The sequence below is a fragment of the Galleria mellonella genome, unplaced genomic scaffold, assembly GCF_026898425.1.
Source record: "Galleria mellonella isolate WM207_F2 unplaced genomic scaffold, CSIRO_AGI_GalMel_v1 utg33, whole genome shotgun sequence".
Classification (NCBI taxonomy): Eukaryota; Metazoa; Arthropoda; class Insecta; order Lepidoptera; family Pyralidae; genus Galleria; species Galleria mellonella.
In genome coordinates this window covers 687,572-709,068 of record NW_026442079.1, presented here as the reverse complement: position 1 = coordinate 709,068, position 21,497 = coordinate 687,572, and the positions used below count along the sequence as shown (strand labels likewise).

The following is a 21,497-nucleotide window of genomic DNA, read 5'->3' as shown; positions in this document are numbered from 1 at the left end:
ATATTATCAAAGAAAAATTGGGGTTATATGTATGTATATAATATTTCTTACATAAGAGTATCCGCGATTAAATTAAACAAAGGGTAAATTATCACCTTAAATGCAAAAAATACTTTTTACAAAAAATAGCAACAGTCAACTTATGCCTCTGGCCTATGAGGGTGGGGGAGGGAAGGGATTATTTGTAATGCGGACTATAATTTACAATAATGTACAATATACCTTGTCAGGTCGACCTCCACGTAGTCCCCCCTCAAAACCATCGTGTTTAAATTTTGATTGCATTCATCACGATGGACTAAATGACCTGCCTTTTCATTATTACCTATCATCCCTCACTGGTTCCCCGCCAACGTATACTGTTAACGCAGGCGGAGTTACCATTCCATTATCATCCATTAAAAAATAACCCATTAGGGAATATAGTCGTGAACTTATTTTTTTAATCTGGAATTCTAACATCATTTATTTATTATTTAAAGGATGCGTTCTTACCGGTGGAGCTCTTCTCTCATCTACTCACAACGATTTCAACAGGGGCAGTAACAGGGGCAAGTAGCCCTGTCGCTTATTATATCCCCCCTGTCAGGTCGACCTCCACGCGAATCCCTCTAAACAGTATGATGATTAATTCTTGATGATTTCATTACGGCATCTGACCTACTTTCGTTCTCACCTATCATCTCACTGATACCTCGCTAGCATATACTACGAGTAATATCGCAGGCGGGGTACCTCTCCATTATCATCCATTAATAAGGCTATTGGCCTATCCATAAAATGGGTCACGCCTTCCTTTCCCGTGGGTGGCGTAAGAGGTGACTAAAGGAACTTAGTGATCGAGGAATGGGCAGCAGCGTTCCTTTTAAAACAACCAAAAGTCTATCTGCGACTCGCAGCCCACCTGCCAAGCGTGAGAACTATTAGCAAACCCCCTTTTATGGAGGAGGCCTATGCAGCAGTGGACAAATAATAGCTAATATAGTGATGATGATGATGATGGATAAGGCAAGTCTCTTTACATCTTGATACGATGCAATACAATATGTTTGATTTATAATTTCTACTTTGTTAATACAATATTAGATATCTATACAAAATAAATATATTTTAATAAAGCCATACTCAAATTGGATGATCAATGTCATATCAGAATGTATACAAATCAGAAAATATTATAATATTATTATAATATTTTCTGATTATATTTAAATTACGGTTTGTGTAATAAAAAATATACAGTTTATATATTCTGAAAAGAATGCCTAATTAAAAATATATAATGCAATTTCGTGAAGCATTTGTAATGAGACTCTATCTAGTTTTTATTATTTGGAAAACGTATATTAATTGTTTTAATTTTATACTCATATTTTTTTTTCCAAAATGACGAGTGATTCTTTAAATTTTCGTTGTCCGATTAAATATCTAGAATTTACTTAAAATGTATGATGTTATATAGATAAGTATAAAGATTGTATGGTAATGGTAAATAGATGTATGGTAAATAGATAAATCCTGTAAAAAGATGTAAATTTGTATACAGATGCCCGGTAAAATGTTAAACGTTGATAGTTCAATATACAGTAAAAGATCAAGTGAAATGACATAGGTATAAAAAATATAAACAGGTCGAAATGATAACCTCCACTTTCTTTTTTGTTTTCTGTCAGTTAAAAAGTGAATAAAATATTATCACCTACAATGAAAACATTTCTATTTACGAGTCTGCAATAAGTATAATACTGCTTTTATTAAGCAAATAATCATTTCTTAAATCAATTGAAAATGCGGGAAAATACTTGAAAATTATCTGCACCTCTTTGTTGTAAAATATTCAAATTGTAATATTAAATCAGATAAAAGCTTTAAAAAAACGTCGTTTACTTGGGTACTTCTATCCCATTTGTTACGGCCGTGAAACAGTTGTATTTGCATGGCTGTATTTTGGTTTGAAGGGTGGCTATGAAATTACAGGGTGCAAAGGCAAAACATCATAATCCTCAAGAATGGCATACATGAAGAGTATTATGGGCGACACAGTATACTCTGTTATGTCCATGGTATTCATGTCTATAGGTGACGGTTACCGCTCCCTATCAGATAGGTCATCAACTTGTTTGCCATTCTAAGTTACATAAAAAAATTATCTAATATTTAAATGCTAAGTAAGCATTTCCAATCTAGTCTAGACATGCGGTAGTGTGTTAAAGTCAAGAAGTGACGACGTAGCAGCCACGTGTTATTTTACACGATTATCTTTTACAGACGTGTTGTCACCGTTTTATAAAACAAAGCAAATGCAAAAAATATTCTTATAATAGATACTTAATATCTTAAAATATGTTCACATTGCACAAAACCACATGTTTCTTCTCAAGTTTCTTTGAATGCTTAAACAGTATTTTGGCACGGAGTAAGATGTGTTATTGTGGCTATAGGTCACGGATATGTAATTTAATAGGAGAGGAAAGGTATAAATTTCATAAAATATACAAGAAAAAATAAACATTTGTATCATATGTCACGAGTTAGATTCGTTGTATTCGTTCATTCATATCAGCCGTCAGCTGTCCACTGCTGAACATAGGTCTCTCTTTATTAGAGAGTAGTTGCCATGCTTAGAAGGCAGTTTGGCAACCGCAGTTACGCTCTGGCAATGTTTAAAGTGGGACGCTGCTGCCCATCCCTCGACCATTAAGTTTCCTTAGTCGCCGCTTTTAGAACGGAGAGATATTCGTCATATGTGCCTATGAATTTGTCATCATCTAATGCAGTTAAACTTAACCTGCGGCCCGCAGACCGCTTGCGGCCCACCAACATTAACTACGCAAATCGCTTTCATCCTCATTAGTCATCTATCATCACTGGTGCCCCGCCAATGTATACCAATAGCGCAGACGGGGTTACCATACCATTAACAACTATTAAAAAAAAACTAATTACCAAGTGTGCTTATCTGAAAAATAACGATTATGACAACATAAAATTTGATAGATTATAACAGATAAAAAAAATACAAGATGTCTAACCACGAAAAATCTCAACTAAATGGCACACAAAACAAGTTTTTTTTTTTTTATATATAACTTAGAATGGCAAACAAACTGACGGCCCACCTGATGGAAAGTGGTAACCGTCGCCTATAGACATGAGCAGTACCATGGACATAGCAGAGTATACTGTTTCGCCCGTGATACCCCCATGCGTTGCCATTCCTGAGGACTCAGATGTTATTCCTCTGTACCCAGTAAATTTACGCCATATGCCACCCTTCAAACCGAAACACAGCCATGCAAATACAACTGCTTCATATCACTTTCCTATTAGGTATGTTTTAACAATACCATACAATATCATAAATTATTAAGTTCTTCAACTTATTTTATTATGTTAGAAAAATAAACAATTTCAACATCATATTCTTCAAATTTAAATGTACAAGATGAGTGAATAAGTACTCAATAGACCGTCTGGATGTATCAAAACAGAAACACTTGATACCTATATCCATTTTGATCGATATAGAGTTATATTATTGTATTAAATAGTTTTTTTTTTTCTACTACGAATATAATCAGAACACGTAAATTTAAAACAATAATCAGAGTAAACGGGACGATTGAGTCATGTCAAAAGACGCTCAACCACAGAAATTTCCTTCGTTTTTAACATACCTTCTTTTTTGGTTTTGATTGTTTTTTTTTTAGTTTTTATTAATATAAAATATTAAAAAAATGGATACATACGATATCAACAGATTTTTCAATATTAAATATTTACTATACTACCTATTATCATTTATTCTCATTTTGTCGTCTTTTCCCTTCGTCTTTTTCAACCGACTAGAAGAAGAAAGAGGTTCTCAATTCGCATGTATTTTTTATGTTTGTTACGCCATAACTTCCTTCCTTCCTAACGTCCTTCAGTTGTAAACCGATTTAGAAAATTATTTTTTCATCTAAAACTATATATTTCAAAATTAGTGCCGTATAAATTTTATCAAAATCGGTTTAATAGTTTAGTTTTTAGATCGGCATAATTGATTTTGCCATAATTGATGTCGGTTTTTTTCTATAGAACATAATCTTAATTATATTCTCCTGTAAAATTCACTAAATAGTGCTTAAGGCGTATTATTCCATCGAAGATCATTTTTCAATCATTTACATTTTGTATCTCTCTTATAAGAATGGACTCGGTGAAAATAAAACAAGGAAGAAAAATTCAAAGGTGCATCTTTACTCAATCATATAATAAGTTTATTTTTTGTATTTTATAAATCTTACTAATATAATTAAGTTGATATTGGAAATGTACATGAAAAATATGTAAGAAAAAATATTATGTGCAGGAATAAGAAAAAAAAAACAATATTTTTTTACAAATATTGTCTGCCTATCTCTTTTTATATAGATTTCAGCATCACGCAATAACTACTACATGAAATTGAATGCTATTTTCGCAACTGTATTTCAGAAGGTCTACCTCAAAAACTGGTATTTATTTTATCTTGATATGCTATCAAAAAATGGTCTGTTCCATTACTTTTCCGCGCGTACAAAATAGCGGACAAAAAGCTAGTTTTCTATAAAAGCTTTGATGTCACTTTATTCTGCTTAGTGAATCTACATTAACATCCGAATAATAAACAATAAAATAGTACGGATAATTTACGATCTCTCCTTACTTCATACCATTTTAATTGTTCAAAAAGCAAACTCAATGAGACTGGCTACATTATAAGAAAAAAATCTACAAACATAAATTCACGACATATACCTATCTGTGTTAAATTCCATCAAAATATACGCCAACGACAAATAAAATTAAAACTATAAAACAGATGATTTAAAGGCCCGCCGATCAACGACCCGAGTTATAATTCACGTAAGAAATATAAATTTCAAAGAGAACTCTTTCATGAAACGGGTGTGCGATAGCCGATTGAGTCCAGTAGCCAAGAACAGGCTTACTTTAAAAAGGCAATACATTTCACATTTGTCACAGGGCTGGTCGTATTACATCGGAGTCATTTGTGTAAACGCGTGCCAGCGCAGCTGTGTGAACATCATCGAATACACGTGAAACACATATAAACGTTCGAGTTCTTATCGCACATGAAATAATGTTCAAAATACTGAGACAACGTGGTCAGCTTCAACTGCCTGCTCTTTACACTAAAGTTTGCACCGTACTGCGTCGTGACTTCTTTAAAGCTTAACTACTGTACTAAACTATTGTAGAGATCTACTTAATAACTTGTCACTTTCTTTCCAATATTCACCTGATGTTTAAGATTCTTAGTTGTTGAATTAGGATTCTTAGGTTTTGTCTTAAACTAATTATGACCCACAACTTCATTTACACAAACAATCTATACTGATTGAAAGTAGCTCATCTATATTTTACTTATCAAGAAACCAGGACAGGCCAGAAGGTAACAAATATACAGATTCTCTTTTTTTATTTTATAATATAATATTAATAAAGATACTTGCCAAATTGTTGAAAAATCACTAAGCACATGTAGAGGCTGAAATAATTTAAAAATGTGCTCTAGACTATCAGTTACTACATCTATCTTCATTATGTATAAGAAGAATTATAATTAAATCATAATAAAAGAATCAATGAACCATTTTTCAAGATGCTGTTTCATATAAGTACCTAATATGATTTTGGCGGTAAACACCTAGTAAGTTCATTAACCGCACGCATGCGTAGCAGAGTCTCAAATGTACGGTAGCGGTGGAAAAGTTTTTATTATGTAAATGTGTTCATGATTATTTTTAAAAATTACTTATCTAAAAAAATTAGGTATGATTTTAGAATACGAGTATATACTTGCCTATTCTATTGATATAAATATTATTCTGTTATCACAAACAAAAAGCCCACTTTAAAGAATCATAATAACCATTTTTTGTATTTTATTTATTAACATTAAAAATGGCCTATCACCTAAATTGAACAAACAACATTTAAAAATCTTCATTAAAATCGTTCGATTGATTTTGGAGATTAGAGTGATTAGAGAACATCGTGACACTGGATTTACATTAAGATTAGTGCCAAAAAGTAAACCTTTTTTATTATAATACTTTATAAAAATATCTACTTTTTGCCACAAAAGTGCTCAACAAGTAAACAGCCCGTCTGATGGTACAGGCTTATGGACCTCTGCAATATCAGGGGTGTCATGTGACCCTCGAGAAACCTCATTATGCCCTTTTTGAGGAACCCCATATTAAAATCTCGAGGGAAAACTTCAGTTTAAAAATTCCATGACCTAAGCGTTCGCGAGAAAAAAAAAACTAATCTGAAACCCCACTGTTTTTAATAAACTTAATTAAAATGAATTTTAATTATTTAAGTATGGCTCTTTCAAAATCAAGCCATAGGACCGATAAAAAAGGATGTCTACCTATTACTTCAGCCAGGTCTCTTCAAAGACAGAGAGAACCGAAGCGCCAGCGGATATACTCTCTAATTACACATCAGTTTATATTTTACAGTATTGATTAAGTAGTAATTTCAACAAAATTATGATATATTATGTGGTGTTCCATTGTTTCTGCCTACCCTAATGGGAGACAGGCATGAAAAATATGTATGTATATATAATATAACTTATTATACCTATAAATCGATAACCAATCACTTTAATGAATAAATAGATTTGTGAATATTTCATCATGTGATTTTTAACAATACTAACTGGTAAATAACTTAATATCTTACTGACAATCAGTGGTTCAGTTAGCGATGAACTTATGTCAGGGACACTGATAAAATCCGACTCTAGGCTCCATAATTTTAATTTTCTTAAATTATACCACTATACGCACAGATTAACAAATATATATATATATATATATATATATATATATATATATATATATATATATATATATATATATATATATATATATGTATATTACAATAATATGACCACGAAGATATCACACTTGATTTTTTTTAAAAGGTCTCTATATTTTTTATATCTACAAAATATAAGAAAAAACTACATTATTTGAAATTGATGAAATATGATAAATAGTTAGTCATTTGTTTTAAATAATATCCATTGATTACTTTCTAAATCGACAAGTAAAACATTACATAACTGTCGTATTATTATAAGCTTGTTAAAAATAATTACAATATTGAATGAAAATGTAAACTTACAAAAACGTAACAACTTAATGGATATGCTTTTACGTAGTTTAATTTTTAAAAGGTTTTTTTTGTTTCTTTTTTTTATTATTCTAATCATACCCTGAGTGAATTTTCCAAATATAAAACCCTCGACGTGTGTTTTCGAATCGCACCTGACTTGTTTTTACTTAAAAGCTTCAAAATATTTTTTTTATTTAAATCGATCAATAATCTAATCGAAATCTGCATTCAGACAATAATGCGATATTTAGACTTGTACAATAAAGAAAATCTGTCACATTGATCGACTTTTAATTACTATTTCAATTATTTATTTTTCGCAAAAATATTTTTCAACTATATGAGTCCAACAAACTATCTCTCAGTGCGTATAGATATAGGTATCTACAGACGCAGAACACTGATATAGTTAATTATATTTTAATATTCGATTTAATCACTAGATGTACTTGCAAGAATAAAAGTCAAACAAACAAGGTCGGTGATGTAACTGAGTGTGACGAACATCTCGATAACACTAGAATGGCGCGATAGCCAACTTCACAACCCAACGTCATGTCACGATCCACATTTATTATGGAAGTAATTATTAATAAATTAATTAGTTAAGAAAATATAATTTATTTACAAATAAACTTGTATGTTTATTCGTAATAGAGCATAATGAGTTAAACTTTTAGTAATCGTTATGTTTACCAACTCCTTTTTAATTATCTATATTTGATAAGAATGAATGCCAATAGTAATCTTCAAAAATGCAATCTGTATGATAAGAGACGCAAATATTTGGATTTAAAAGCATAGCGAGTTTTTACTAATGGTAAGATATATACATGCATATAGATTGAAGTCTCAGTTCGCGAGGCTTACAATGCTGAAGAGATTCTAAGGATGGCATATATATTCAGTGATACTAATAATTAACCCTAACCTAAAATATTATGTTCCCACCAACGAAACAATTCAGTCCAATTTCGACTATCATTTCCTATTGAGAAAATGCAGTTATCCGTTATTCACTGTCTTACCTCTTGCTGAAAAGTTCCATTATCTACCTAATATAGCTTAAATAGCTTTTATCATTAGATAATTTAATAATCATATAAATCAAACGTATCAAAAATTATTCCTAATTTAGAAGTGCACGAAAAATTGCAAATTATATTACAGAAGGATAATATTATACGAGTATGTATATATACGGACGTTATAAATGAATGCGAAGTAAACACATTAAACTAAAAGATTAGTTTACCCAAATTAGTTATATTATAAAAAAAGTTATTCTACAGTTATTCCTAGAGACTGCAATATGAGGTTTTTCAAAAAGGGTAGGTATATTAAGTTCGGCAACGCGCACGTAACACTCCTAGTTTTGTTGCAGGTGTTCATAGATTACAGTGACCGGTTACCATCAGACAAGCTGTATGCTTATTTACCACCTTCCTGGTATAAAAAAGCTATCAAATTTATGACAATTTATGTCGCTCGTAAATTAAAAAAAAAGTTCATGTGAACAAAACGCGAATTAAAATGGCACGGAGAACGAAACCTAACGCCTGACTGGTGGTGCACACCTTTAAATTATTTTTATTTTCCCTTCTTTCATCGCACTTGAAAGTTGGTTTTTTGTTGCACACGTTTTTACTGTTTTCAACCGTATTTATTTACCCCGTATTTATGTAGCTTTAAAATTTATAAAACATAATCGTATATGTTTGCTTCATAATAACTATTGGAACAAAGATGAGGTATTTTTCTCACTATTAAACCTTTCTTGCAAAGAACTTTAAACAAATTATTCTACTCCATCTAGATTTTTCTCAAATTCTGAAGTGTAGTAAGACGTAAAATAAAAATTTTATTACAAAGCTTTTAACATTGAGCGAATTGCTTTAAAATAATCTACTACTTACAATGTTTTCTATCTCGACATTGTAAACAATAATAATAAGATGTAATGTAAAAACAATTTAACTTTATAATTTAAAAATGTAAATAAGTAATTATATATATTTACTTATTTACTCAATTGCTGGGAAATTGCTTCATAAATATAAAAAATTTTGACCAATTGAGCAATAAAGGGCCAAGACATAATAAACAAATAAAAATTCACTTTTACTTGTAATATTATCTAATGAGGTTTCAACAGATTTGCATTAGGGCATCGGTCATGTGTATCATGTGCATTGATCATGTGTATGTGCATCGAAACGTGTTTAGATACAGACCTACGCAACGTTATGCGATGCAAGGCTATCAACGAAAACAGATTAGAATATGAACCTACGTAATGAACCAGCGTCATAAAACTGTCTGACCATAACAATTGTCACATTTAGTATCGATTTATTATTAACTAGCTATAACCCGTTACTACGTAGGCATGGATTCTAGAAGTACATAGAAAAATATAGCATTTCTAGATGACGTATCAAAATAAAATATATACCTACGGGATTTTAGGTTAAACCTTCAGAAATACATTTGTGAAGACAACATTTAATTTGAAATTTTTTCGTGGTACCGGAACACGCAAACAGTCAAACCAAACTTCTAAAAATATTGTTATAGAGTCTATTGGTCTCGTTAAGAGTCTTAATTTAAGACTCCTACAAGGATATATAAGGATATATTATATTTTCTTAAATATCTCCATTGTACACATCGTTTGTAATTGTCGTGTAGTCCCAGTATAGAATGGGTCAACCCTTCCTTCCCCGTGGGTCTCGTAAGAGGCAACTACGAGAACTTAATGGTTGATAGATAGGTAGCATCCCTTTCAAAACATCATCAAAGGCTAACTGCGGTTGTCAACCCGTTTGCCATGCGCAAGCCAAGCGCAGTAACTACTAACAAAACTCCTGTTATGAGGGAGACCTATATCCAACAATGGACAGTTAACGACTGAAAAAAATATCGACAAAACTTTAAACTTTCCCCCAAACGTTGAATTAGAATCAATATATTAATATTTTGGAAATATAAACTTACTAATTTAAATTGCGTCAATGGATTTTTTTAAATTTTTGTAGCAAATCACAATAGAACGTTAATTAGAAGCAATATTACAAATCCACAATCATATAGTAACCGTATAAGGCCACCTCTAAGTTACTAACACGCCTTCTGTATGTATACAAAAAACAAATTTGATCAAAGACAACGTTGTTAATTAGATAATTGACGAAAGACTTTTTTTTTAAGTGATCGGGTGTATATAGTATAAGCATTGGTGCTATTGGTTTACACGAAACTTTCTCTGATATTTATTTAAATTATTATTAATTCTTGTAAGGAAATATTAATACAGTATTAATTGGCGATCAATGTACGATCATATTACAACGACCTAATAAAATGCTTGTATCAAACACTACTTTAGGTATGAAGTATGGCCATTTAAGTCAAAGTGGTTGTTAAACAAAGAAAATGATTGACTCACCGTCACCGTCGGATGGACGTGTGGATGTGAATAGAGCTGCATTCTCCGTGTGTCCACTGTGTACGTATTAATTGGGATATCGTTCATGTCGAATGTCTCCGGTTGCAGGCCTAAAGTCAGCCTCGTGACACCTTCTCCACAATCGCCATTGAGACTGACCCCATTAGGGCTACCGGCCACTGCAAATAAATAAGAGCATTTTAAGATGCAAAAAACATCTTAATATCTTCTATGATGACTTGCCGTGTGATCCCGGCATAGGCCACCCCTTCCTACCCCGTGGGTGTTATAAGAGACGAATGGAACTTAATGTGTGAGGGATCCTTCGTAAAACATCACCAAAACCTAACTGCGGTTGCCAACCCTGCCTGCAAACGTAGCAACTGTTGATAAAACCCCCTAAGGCTACCTCGTTCCTATGTTCAACAGTAGATAGTACGGCTGATATCATCAATATCTATCACGTTCGTCGTAAAATTGGGTATCTAGTGTCTTTAAATTAAAAGCTTATGCGTTTACCCGCGACTCTCTCTATATGATCAGGATACGTTAACTAACTTCAATAAAAAGTAATCTACATTCTTCTTCGGCCAATGCAGATGGATGTACCAAATTTCAAAATGGTTGAAGCCATTAATATATTAAGAAGAAACAAACATACTTATACATTTATAATTAAAATTTTGTGGCTCAAAAAAATTATTGTATTGAATACACCTTTTATTGTTAGTCCTATAAATATTGTTAATGTGAAAGTTTGTAAATAAGGTTAGATATTTGTTACCCAATCACACTTAAAAATCTAGATTTTTATGAATGAAATTTAGTACACAGATTCACTATATCTTGGATTAACACGTGGTATAATCTTAATTCGCATTATACATGCATAGAAATAAAAATATAATATCAAGCATTAAAGTGCCTCATTATGCCATAATTATAACAATATAAGTACGTAATACGTTGTTAATAGGTCCATAAAGTTACTTACGATAAAAAAAAAATATTTATTGTATCGACATAACATGTAATTGAATCATCGTGCATCTACTTCACCAGGTAAATTTAATGAAATATAAAGAAAAGTTAAAATGTAATTAAAACTATTTTCTTATTTGTAATTTAGTAACACATTTTTTTTCTTTTTGTGTCAAATTTCACAATTTATGGTCAAAATACATAAAAAAACTTACTGCCACTCCCCCCCTTATCTCCAAAAGTTTACGAGTCATTAAAATCTGCAATAATTAAGACCGATAGATAATATCATTTTTTCTATCGTATTTAAAAAAAATAACCAGATCATCACGTATCGCCACCGCGCCGCGCGTTGTAACTAAAGGTACCTACTCGTAAAGATAATTTACAAAATGTCTATCTATCTTCACGCCAAGTCCCTTACGGGGTGGGTACAAGATGTCAATGTTATACAAATGTAATCGCAGATTAAAGCTTGTCTCAAATAGAATTAAAAAAAAATACTAAAAACTATTGTTATTGAGTTAGATTGAAAGAGTAATTAAGTATTTATTGCAAATAGTCAAAGAAAAATTGAATTTTTAACTCTACATGAATTGTCACAGTTTTAATGGTCAAAAAGGTTAACATTTGTTTTGTTTGTGTTGTGGGTATCCTAAGAAGAAACGTTCCTCTTAAAACATCTACAAACCTTATTTGCGGTTGTCAATCCGCCTCCCAAGTATGGCAACTACTGGCAAAGCCTCTACGGCTTATGTTAGCAGTGGACAATTAAAGGCTGGTATGAAAATGATGATGATGAAATAGATTGACAATTTTATATCTCAACACCATAAATTTTAATCACAACTTCATGCTTTCGGATTTTCGAATGTATATTTCTTTATTTATTTATTACTTATCATCTGAAAAATGTTCGGTACAAAAGACGAACTTAATACTATATAGCATTCTCTCCTGGTCAGTCTTTCTGTTATTTGGACACGTAAGAATAAATAAACCATTTCCAGAAGGCTCAAGATAAAACATAGACTAATTTTCAAGTTATATCTTTAGTAATGTATCAGTGAAAACTGCAACCAATTTAATACAATAGTTTTTTTATCTCACCGCAACAAACATACATTTTTGTATGTTTATTTGTAAGACTTAACAAGTTTACATACCATACCATTTTCTTCCAACTTCAAAAAGAAGGAGGTTTTCAATTCGGTGGTATTTTTATGTTTCAATGTATTTTATATGTTATGAAAATTCTTCTTTATCTTTCCTTTTAAACACAAGGGGCAAACAAGCATGCGGTTCACCTGATTGTAAGTTACTACTACCGTTATCTTCGAGTAAAAGATTCTATGGAACCAGTCTGTTACTTACAGATTGACTTCATAAAATGATTTACAATTCTATAAAATTTTATCAAATCTATCTAATAATTTAGTTTTTTAAATAAAATAACTGATTTTGCCACTTATAAAATCGGTTCTTTTGTGAACACAGACGGAACACCAATGTGGGATAATTGGTGGGGATGAAAACATGTCACTTGGCCCATAGTGATGAATTGGTCTAACTACGATCGCGTCAAAAGAAATGTCAAGCTGACTGGCAAATTATTAGAAAGGGATCCCCTTTTCTGCTGCTGCTTATTCTCATTACCAATAAACCCTTGCCTCCGGGGGGAAGAGATTGTTAGTTGATTAATTTAATTAATTTGAAGATTAATGCGAACTACCAGTCCCATTGCTAACAATTTACCCTATCAAGTCGTCCACCACCAGCCCCCCCCCCCCTGAAAACCATCATACCTAATTCCAAGTGTATTTATTCATCACGATAATCTAACTGACTTGCCTTTTCATGCTCACCTGTCATCCCCCACTGGAGCCCGACAGCGTATACCGTTAGTATAAACGGGGTTACCATTTCATTATCATCAATAAAAAGAACCCTTGCCTCCAGTCAGGTCAGTTGGCCTTGGACTGATCAACTATAGTTTCGAAAAATTCAACTTAACAAGGTACATCCTTAGCAAAAGGCCGCTACAGCCCATTACTAACAATCGTCTCCCTCTGGGTAAGGATTTAGTTAAAGGATTTTGTTATTGAAGTTACATTACATATTACATTGTTTCCGTAACTTGTCTATACAGAATTGTGCTTGTTTGGAAATACCATAAGGATATACCTGAATATATGTTGTGTTGTTGTAGCTAATACATACATTATGTGCATACGTGGCAAACACAAACTTTAACCTACGACATTGCCAGTGTGAATGTTTTGGGGTGCGTCCTTTAATTACGTATGACGATTTTTCGCGACATTAGCCAAGACCCTCCCCTCTCTCCGCAACGTGAGATTGGGTGAAATTCGACCCGACTCTCCCCCCTCCCTCCTAATGCCCCGCGTAATTAATAAACGCCCCCATTATTAGAGAAAGAATTTATACAAGTTACAGATAAGGTATCTATCGCTTTCTTATTTCGGCGATGAAGCTTGCATGGTTGTGTTTTGGTTGGAACAATGGAATATGGTAGTGAGATTACAGAGTCGTCATCATCATCATTTAATGAGCATTCGAATTATTAAGACCCTATATATATATATATATATATATATATATATATATATATATATATATATATATATATATATATATTTGATGATAACTTTAAATGACTATAATATATTTGAAAGTTTGCAAATATTTTCATAAGTATTAGGTACTGTAATAGGTTTGTATGTATTGTTTATAATAGTTGGTTGCTTTTGAATACAATTTAGTACACAGATATATATATATATATATATATATATATATATATATATATATATATATATATATATATATATATATATATATATATATATATATACATATATATTTGTAATTTCAACTTGCACTAATGATTAAACAGTATCCATAACTAATATTTGGGAAATACGAAAAGGAAACCCCAAGTAACAGCATAAAAATAAATAATATCGTCAATATTCCCATTATTATGTCCCCATTATTAGCAACTAGCAAACCGCTTTGGCTTCGCACGGGTTCTTTACAGAAAATAAAAAATTTGCCCATGGTACCTCTCGTACGTTGCTACTCCAGATATAGATAGATAGACAGATAGATAGATACTCTTTATTGCTTCCTCCAAAAGATTACAATAGTAAACTTATTCTAGATATAAACAATTACAAGAAATAATCACAATGAGAAACTACAACCAGAGGACTAAGGTTTTATGTTTTTTTTTATAATTTTATTATAAATTATAAAGAATCAATTAATCCATCAATCCCCTTTACAATCTTATACCGTGTGTGCTCTGGAATAAAAAGGGCTACCCCTTCCTTTCCCGTGGGTGTCGTAAGAGGTTACTAAGGGAGAATGAGGGATGGGCAGCACCATCTCTCTTAAAACATCTCTAAAAGTCTAACTGCGGTTGCGACCTTGCCAAGCGTGGCAACTACTGTCAAAACTCCCCTTATGAGGAAGCCTAATGTTCAGTAATAGACAGTTAACGGTTGAAATAATAAAAAATGCCATTTCAAACTGAAACATATCCATGCCAAATACCAGCCACGTTTGAGCAAAAAGCTGAATGGGACAGAAATACCCATGTAGACAAGTTTTGTAAGACATCGCTCTTACTTTTTACATAATATTTTTTTTTATATCTGCCATCGGTAACTAAGAATTTATAAACAACACTAGCAATAATTAATACTATGTTCCATAAAAAAAAAGACATTAACTGTGACTGAACCGCTTTAGATAAAATTTCTATAAGACCAATCTGTAAGTACGTCCCTGCAAATAATAAAAGTGTTTTCCAAATCGGTTTACAACTGATGGAGTTTTGTTATCAAACAAAAGTTATGTTACCAAAAAATAAAACCGAATTGAGAACCTCCTTTTTTAAAGTCGGTTAAAAATTACCAACGGATGCAGGATGTACCTGTAAAATATACATCTACACACATATATAACTAGCTAAGAACCACGACTTTATCTGTATAGCCAGGACACGTTCACCGACCGAGGTAAATGTAGTCTGTATCCTTCTGAATCTCATATAGAATAAATACCAATTTTTTTTTTCATTTATTTGGGAAAACTAATAGTGACAAAATAAAGAATAATACATAATATTAATCAAAGAAAACATTGAGTAAATTTGCCACCAACACCGTTTACCACAGTTTCAATTCAAATATAATACAAATAGCTGAAGCAAACAAGAACAGTTAAAAATTACATGAATCTTTTAGAGATTAGCGTTTTAAAAGTACTTGGGCGTTCATTAATAATATCAACATCATTAAATAAAGCGTTATATGAATTCACAAGTCTATACAAAGGTAACCGTTTTCCAGAATTTGTACGACAGCGCTTAGTGGCAAAATGACTATTTGGATAACGGCAATGCACTCTAGTGGGTATTCTGTAACACAACTTATTGATAATTGGACTACAGTCATATCTATTATGACACAAATCATATAAAAGCATAGTTTCTAAATGGATACGTCTATGATTTAGTTTAATTAATTTATGTATGTCAAGTAATTGTTCATAAGATTAATGGCTATTGGTATACTTATAATGAATTGAACGCAAGAATAATTTTTTAACTTTTTCGATTGCATCAATATACTTATTATAAAAGGGGTTCCAAATGGAAACAGCATATTCCAGTTGAGAACCAATTAGACTTTTGTATAAAAGAATGAGTGACGAAATTTGTTTGAACACACGACATGTACGCATTACAAATCCATACATTTGGAAAGCTTTACTTATTATATTATCTATATGCAAATCAAGATGCAATTTATTAATTCCTAAGTCCTTAATTAAGTCAACAGTTTCGAGGTTTTCATCCATTAAGGTATATGTGTAATGACTTACTTGCCTTTTTTTAGTGAAAGTTATAGTTTTACATTTATTAATACTCAGTGACAATTTATTATCTACGCGATAATAAATAAAGCGGTCCAAATCAGCTTGAAACCTATAATGGTCATCCAAACTACTTATTATGTGAAACATTATTAAATCATCTGCATATTGCAAAATTTAAAACATTGTGCAATGTCATTGATAAAAATAAGAAATAGTAATGGGCCTAAAATGGATCCTTGCGAAACTCCAGAAGTAACCGGAACAAATTCTGACTCATAACCATTAATAGTTACCTTTTGTGTACGATTTGATATATAGGACTTAAACCAGCGCCACAAATCACCACGAATACCATTATAACAAGTTTATCAAGCAATATTTTATGATCCACTCTATCAAATGCCCTATGATTTGAATTTCATAGTAATTACTTAATATTTAATAAGGCGAACTGCTTTTCTAAGGCTACTTTCTTATCCTGGTCAATTATTATATCCCAGTCATGCGGACGTTCATGAAAAAACACTAGTATTATCTAAAATAATTTTTAGTCCTTACCCTTAAACAATCATATGATTAATATAAAAAATCCAGAAACATATTAATATTATAATGAGTGTAAGTGAGTTTGTTTGTTTGTTATTTTTACTGGCTTAACGGCTTAACCGACAGGTAAGAACACAACAGTTAACATAACCCTGTCACGCAAACGAAATCGTGGGTAAAAGCTAGTTATTTCCCTAAACCTGTACTTTTTATTATATGTTATTATTTTAGATATTTTAGACATCTTTAGAAACTGGCTTTTACCAGTATGTTCGTTTGTTTGACCGGAATTATTATATCAATTAACCGGAATAAATAGTAGCGTATGTCCGTTTCATAGCCGCACGTGTATTTTGAATTTCATGAAAAATATAGTAAACTCTTTTTCTTATTTATAATACACATAAGTATATACTATGTGACAAAATGACACCACTAAAAGTCCGTAAATATAAGACGGAAAAATAAAACATAACATTAACACATACCCATATTTAATGTAACATTCAGGTTGTATCTAGTTTTTTGTTGATTGATAATACATACTAATTTATACATTTACCGACTTACATGCACAGAGGAAATCCCCAAGCTCGATGTGGCTTCTTACTTTATTTATATTTATCTATTATAGTACTTTAAAATTTTAAATTATATTTAATTTGTAACCCACCTACGTATATTTTTAACCATCTACCTACCTGTGGTAATAAATAAGTTCTACATTTTTCGTTGACGTGGTGTTTATTTAAAAAATATTAAAAATATTTGAAAATCGAATGTATTATTCCTATTTAACAGACAAATTAGTTTGATTACTCAAAAATGGCCGTTTTATGCTACAATAATGTCGCTTTACTAGCTCATAAAATTTTACGACCCCTTTAACGCCGATTTATGAACTTACTACTAACTTCTATTACTCACCCACTTTTTTAATTTCGATGATTTTTATTTCAGAAGATTTCTTTCGAGATTGTCGAACGTCAAATAAAGATCATCCGTTAGAGAACAACACAAAAAGTTCACGATAAAACTGTTTTGATGAACTGTTTTTATATTATTATTATAGTTCGATTATTTTCACTTATGTTTCAAGAAATTAATGTCAAATGTAAATATTAGAAATGACACGGCGCTGTTTGGGCGGGCGGCCACGAATACGCGTACAACAGTTGCGCTAAGAGGACGCGGCGCGAGCGACGTTCGTCGAACGACTGATTCCGATCTTTGGAATCGAGCCGGCAGACCGACGGCACGGATGAAGTTCCACGCTAACACCGCGTAGGCGTCTCCTCTTTACCACCATTCGGTTCTCAATAAGGCAATCATGCTTCCCAAAATATTACTGTCAACACCATCACAGGTAAATTGTAATTATCTTAAACAGTAACAAGACATAGTGCTACGCGGCTCAAGGTAACGTTTGCAGTAATTTGTAGTTGTAATGCGTTCGTGTCATAATTGTTGAAAAGTTAAACGTTTTTCGTAATAGAGGAAAACGTAATCTACGTAATACAGAGGTGGGAGTGGGGTAAGGCGCCGCCTCATTGGTGGAGCGGGACCGCCCAACACCAATAGCATGAGAAGGTGTGGCTCGATCATTTGCTACGAATTTTGGCGAGTCTCGATTTCCAACCACCCCAACTTTATTTCTTCTATCAAACTAGTACACATTCGAAATAGATTTACGTTGTTCAATGTAGCTACTTGCTTACAATCTTGCTTAATCTTAAAAGGCATTTTAACAACATTATGCACTTGCTTGCATTTTCTGGAATAATAAAAAAAGAACAATTATGAAATACGCATGTAATAATACTTACTCAACTACTGCTAAATATACATTTTAATATTATTATGGTGGGAAAAACTAAACAAAGTAATCATGTCCAATGATGGTAAAACATAGGAGTCTACATATTATACAACATCAAATTTATAACTGTACCTATGTTTATGCAAATAAATGACTGATATATTGATCGATGTACTTGTACAGGAATATTTACTATAATAAATAGTTTTTTATGTAAAAGCATACTATTCCTAGTCACTAAGTTTTTTTTCTTTTCATTATATTGGATTTAAGTACAAATTAACGACAAAATTCAGCTTCATAATTCTCCTCCAGACAATTTCAGAATTTTTTACACATACATACATACACCTACTTTATTAAATAAATTACTATAGTCCGTTTCAATAGAATTTAATAAAAATGTACACAAATCAATAATTGACCCGGCCATAAGACAGTTTGCTGATATCCAAAAGCATTTTTCAAGGTACTTTCTTTCACGCACAACCCCGCTTTGAAATTAACTTCCAGCAGCAGTATTTCCAAACCGATGACATTATAACCTTCAAGAAAAGAGCATATCTCTTTTTGAAAGGCCAGCAGCTTACCTGCAGTACCTCTGATGGTGCCGGTGCTCATGGGCGACGGTTGTAAGTGACAACCGTCCCCCATGGTAACACCCACAGTATCCCATTGCTATTCCTAATAAGGATTAAGTTTATATTATTCATTGCGCATTACAATATTTACACTGGTTATGCTCAACTATTTTAATTTAGTTATGAATTTAGTTATAAAATTTTAATACAATATGTGTGTGTCAACATTATACCCAATACAGAAATACCTAGCTACTTACCTTTTAATAGAATAAATAAAAGTATAAAAGGCAAAACTGAAATAAATGCAACTTTTCCACTTCAATAAAACTTAATGAAAATGTAAACAAAAGAACTATAGTTTTTATCTAAAATTTACTATGGTAATCTTATGGAGGACACAATAAAGAGCAACTATATATCTATCTAACTATTAATCCTTACCATAAGACAATCTACATCAATAGTAGTTAGTGCAAATAAAAAATCTATCTATTAATTTTACCTGGGTTCTTAAATGATACGATTTCAAATAATAAACAAACTAAAACAGGTAGGCCACCTGATAAAATTTTATATTTACTTTAAAAATCGTCATAATTCGCATAGTACAAAGGTGGTAAACAAATATACTTTTTATATAATGGTAAACGGTTATCACAGCATACGGACGTCTAAATTCTTCAAATTAATATTTCATTAATATTATAAATGCGAAAGTTTATAGGATGGATGGATAGATGAGAAAACTACACTTCAGATTTGAATGAAATTTACACAGGTAGATTATATCGTAACTTAATATACAAGATACCTTACATACATATACATTCGGGCGAAGCCCCAGGGCATAACCAGTTTTCAATAATTTAAAATAATCCATCTGAATCATTTAAAATTATTGCCATTTCGCGCCTCCAAGGACACGTAAAGCCGTCATACGATAAGCCATGTCTTTGTGCATAATTAAAGTGACCTGAAAACTCATGCCAGTGGTAATACTCCATGCTATATTTACTCAGGATTGCCAGATGCCAATTTTGATTTTTACTCAAACGTTAAATATTTTTCTCGACACTAAAAAAAACTACTTTATCCTGTTTCTATTGTATTTTCTTCTTTCCTTATCTTCTATTATGTATTTTAATTGTCGTATTTTAGTTTTATTGGCCTTTATAAGTGTTACAACTATTACCTAAACTTTCCGAAAAAATTACCCAAATATCTCTAAGCTGATTTCACTTTTTTCCAAGAATTTCACTTCTCTAAAATTTCACGAACAGCACAATTTTCACCTATAATTTCGGAAATAAAAGACTAAACTGGTAACGCCGTATTCTTTACAGGAGAAACCTCAGCAAGGAGCTCATTCTATAAAAGGAATGCTTGTGAAAGGAAATTCCATAGTAAGCGTATCGTAAGCGTATGCAAACCATTTATACACTAGAATGTAAAGATTTCCTGTCGATAGCTTACGATTCGAGCCATTTTTAGCAATATCCGAAAATAACTTGTTTCTGCAGTAATCAATAAAGAATATTTAATGACCTGTTTTTTAATTCGATTAAACTTACTTTCTACATTGTTGCGCTACAATCGCGTACGCTCTGGCTTTAGCATAAGTGTACCTGCCGAGGTTTTTCATAGAGCCTACATACAGTATGGGTTTCTTTAAAAAGGGTTTGTTAAGGATTCTTCAGGGACGACAACGCGCACGTTACACCCCTAGTGTTGTAGATGTCTATAGGCTACAATGAGCCTTAACCATCAGACAAACTGTATGCTTATTTGACAGCTTCGTGGTATAAACATCATCAAACATCTAATAATGACGTAATAAAATATTAATATAACGGTATATCATAATGGTTCTTTCGTATCATTTTGAAACTCAAATTGTTTATTATTTTATTATAGCACATCAACAACAGGCAATTGTATTTTTCAAAATTTTTTGAAAAGAAACAATTGCCTCTACCGCTAACAATTTGCACGGTAGTCCCTTCACACCTGTAATAATATTTAAAGAAGT

General features: G+C 31.9%; 1 protein-coding gene across 6 annotated transcripts in view; it reads right to left on the bottom strand.

The window, feature by feature from the left end:
* The window catches only part of LOC113518601 (forkhead box protein L2-like), a 52,501-nt gene extending 33,989 nt beyond the window's left edge, over nucleotides 1-18,512 (bottom strand). For 2 of the 6 annotated variants that reach the window (XM_026903569.3, XM_052896656.1), the window contains exons 1-2: nucleotides 17,997-18,510; nucleotides 10,631-10,809 (exon numbers count right to left, since the gene is read on the bottom strand). In XM_026903569.3, coding sequence (XP_026759370.2) covers nucleotides 10,631-10,809; nucleotide 17,997 — 180 coding nt within the window. In that variant the 5' untranslated portion in view covers nucleotides 17,998-18,510. Of the gene's footprint in view, nucleotides 1-10,630; nucleotides 10,810-17,992 lie in introns of all 6 variants that reach the window. The other 4 variants (XM_026903587.3, XM_026903581.3, XM_026903601.3 and 1 more) reach the window with 4 other exon arrangements.
* Nucleotides 18,513-21,497: the final 2,985 nt, after the last annotated feature.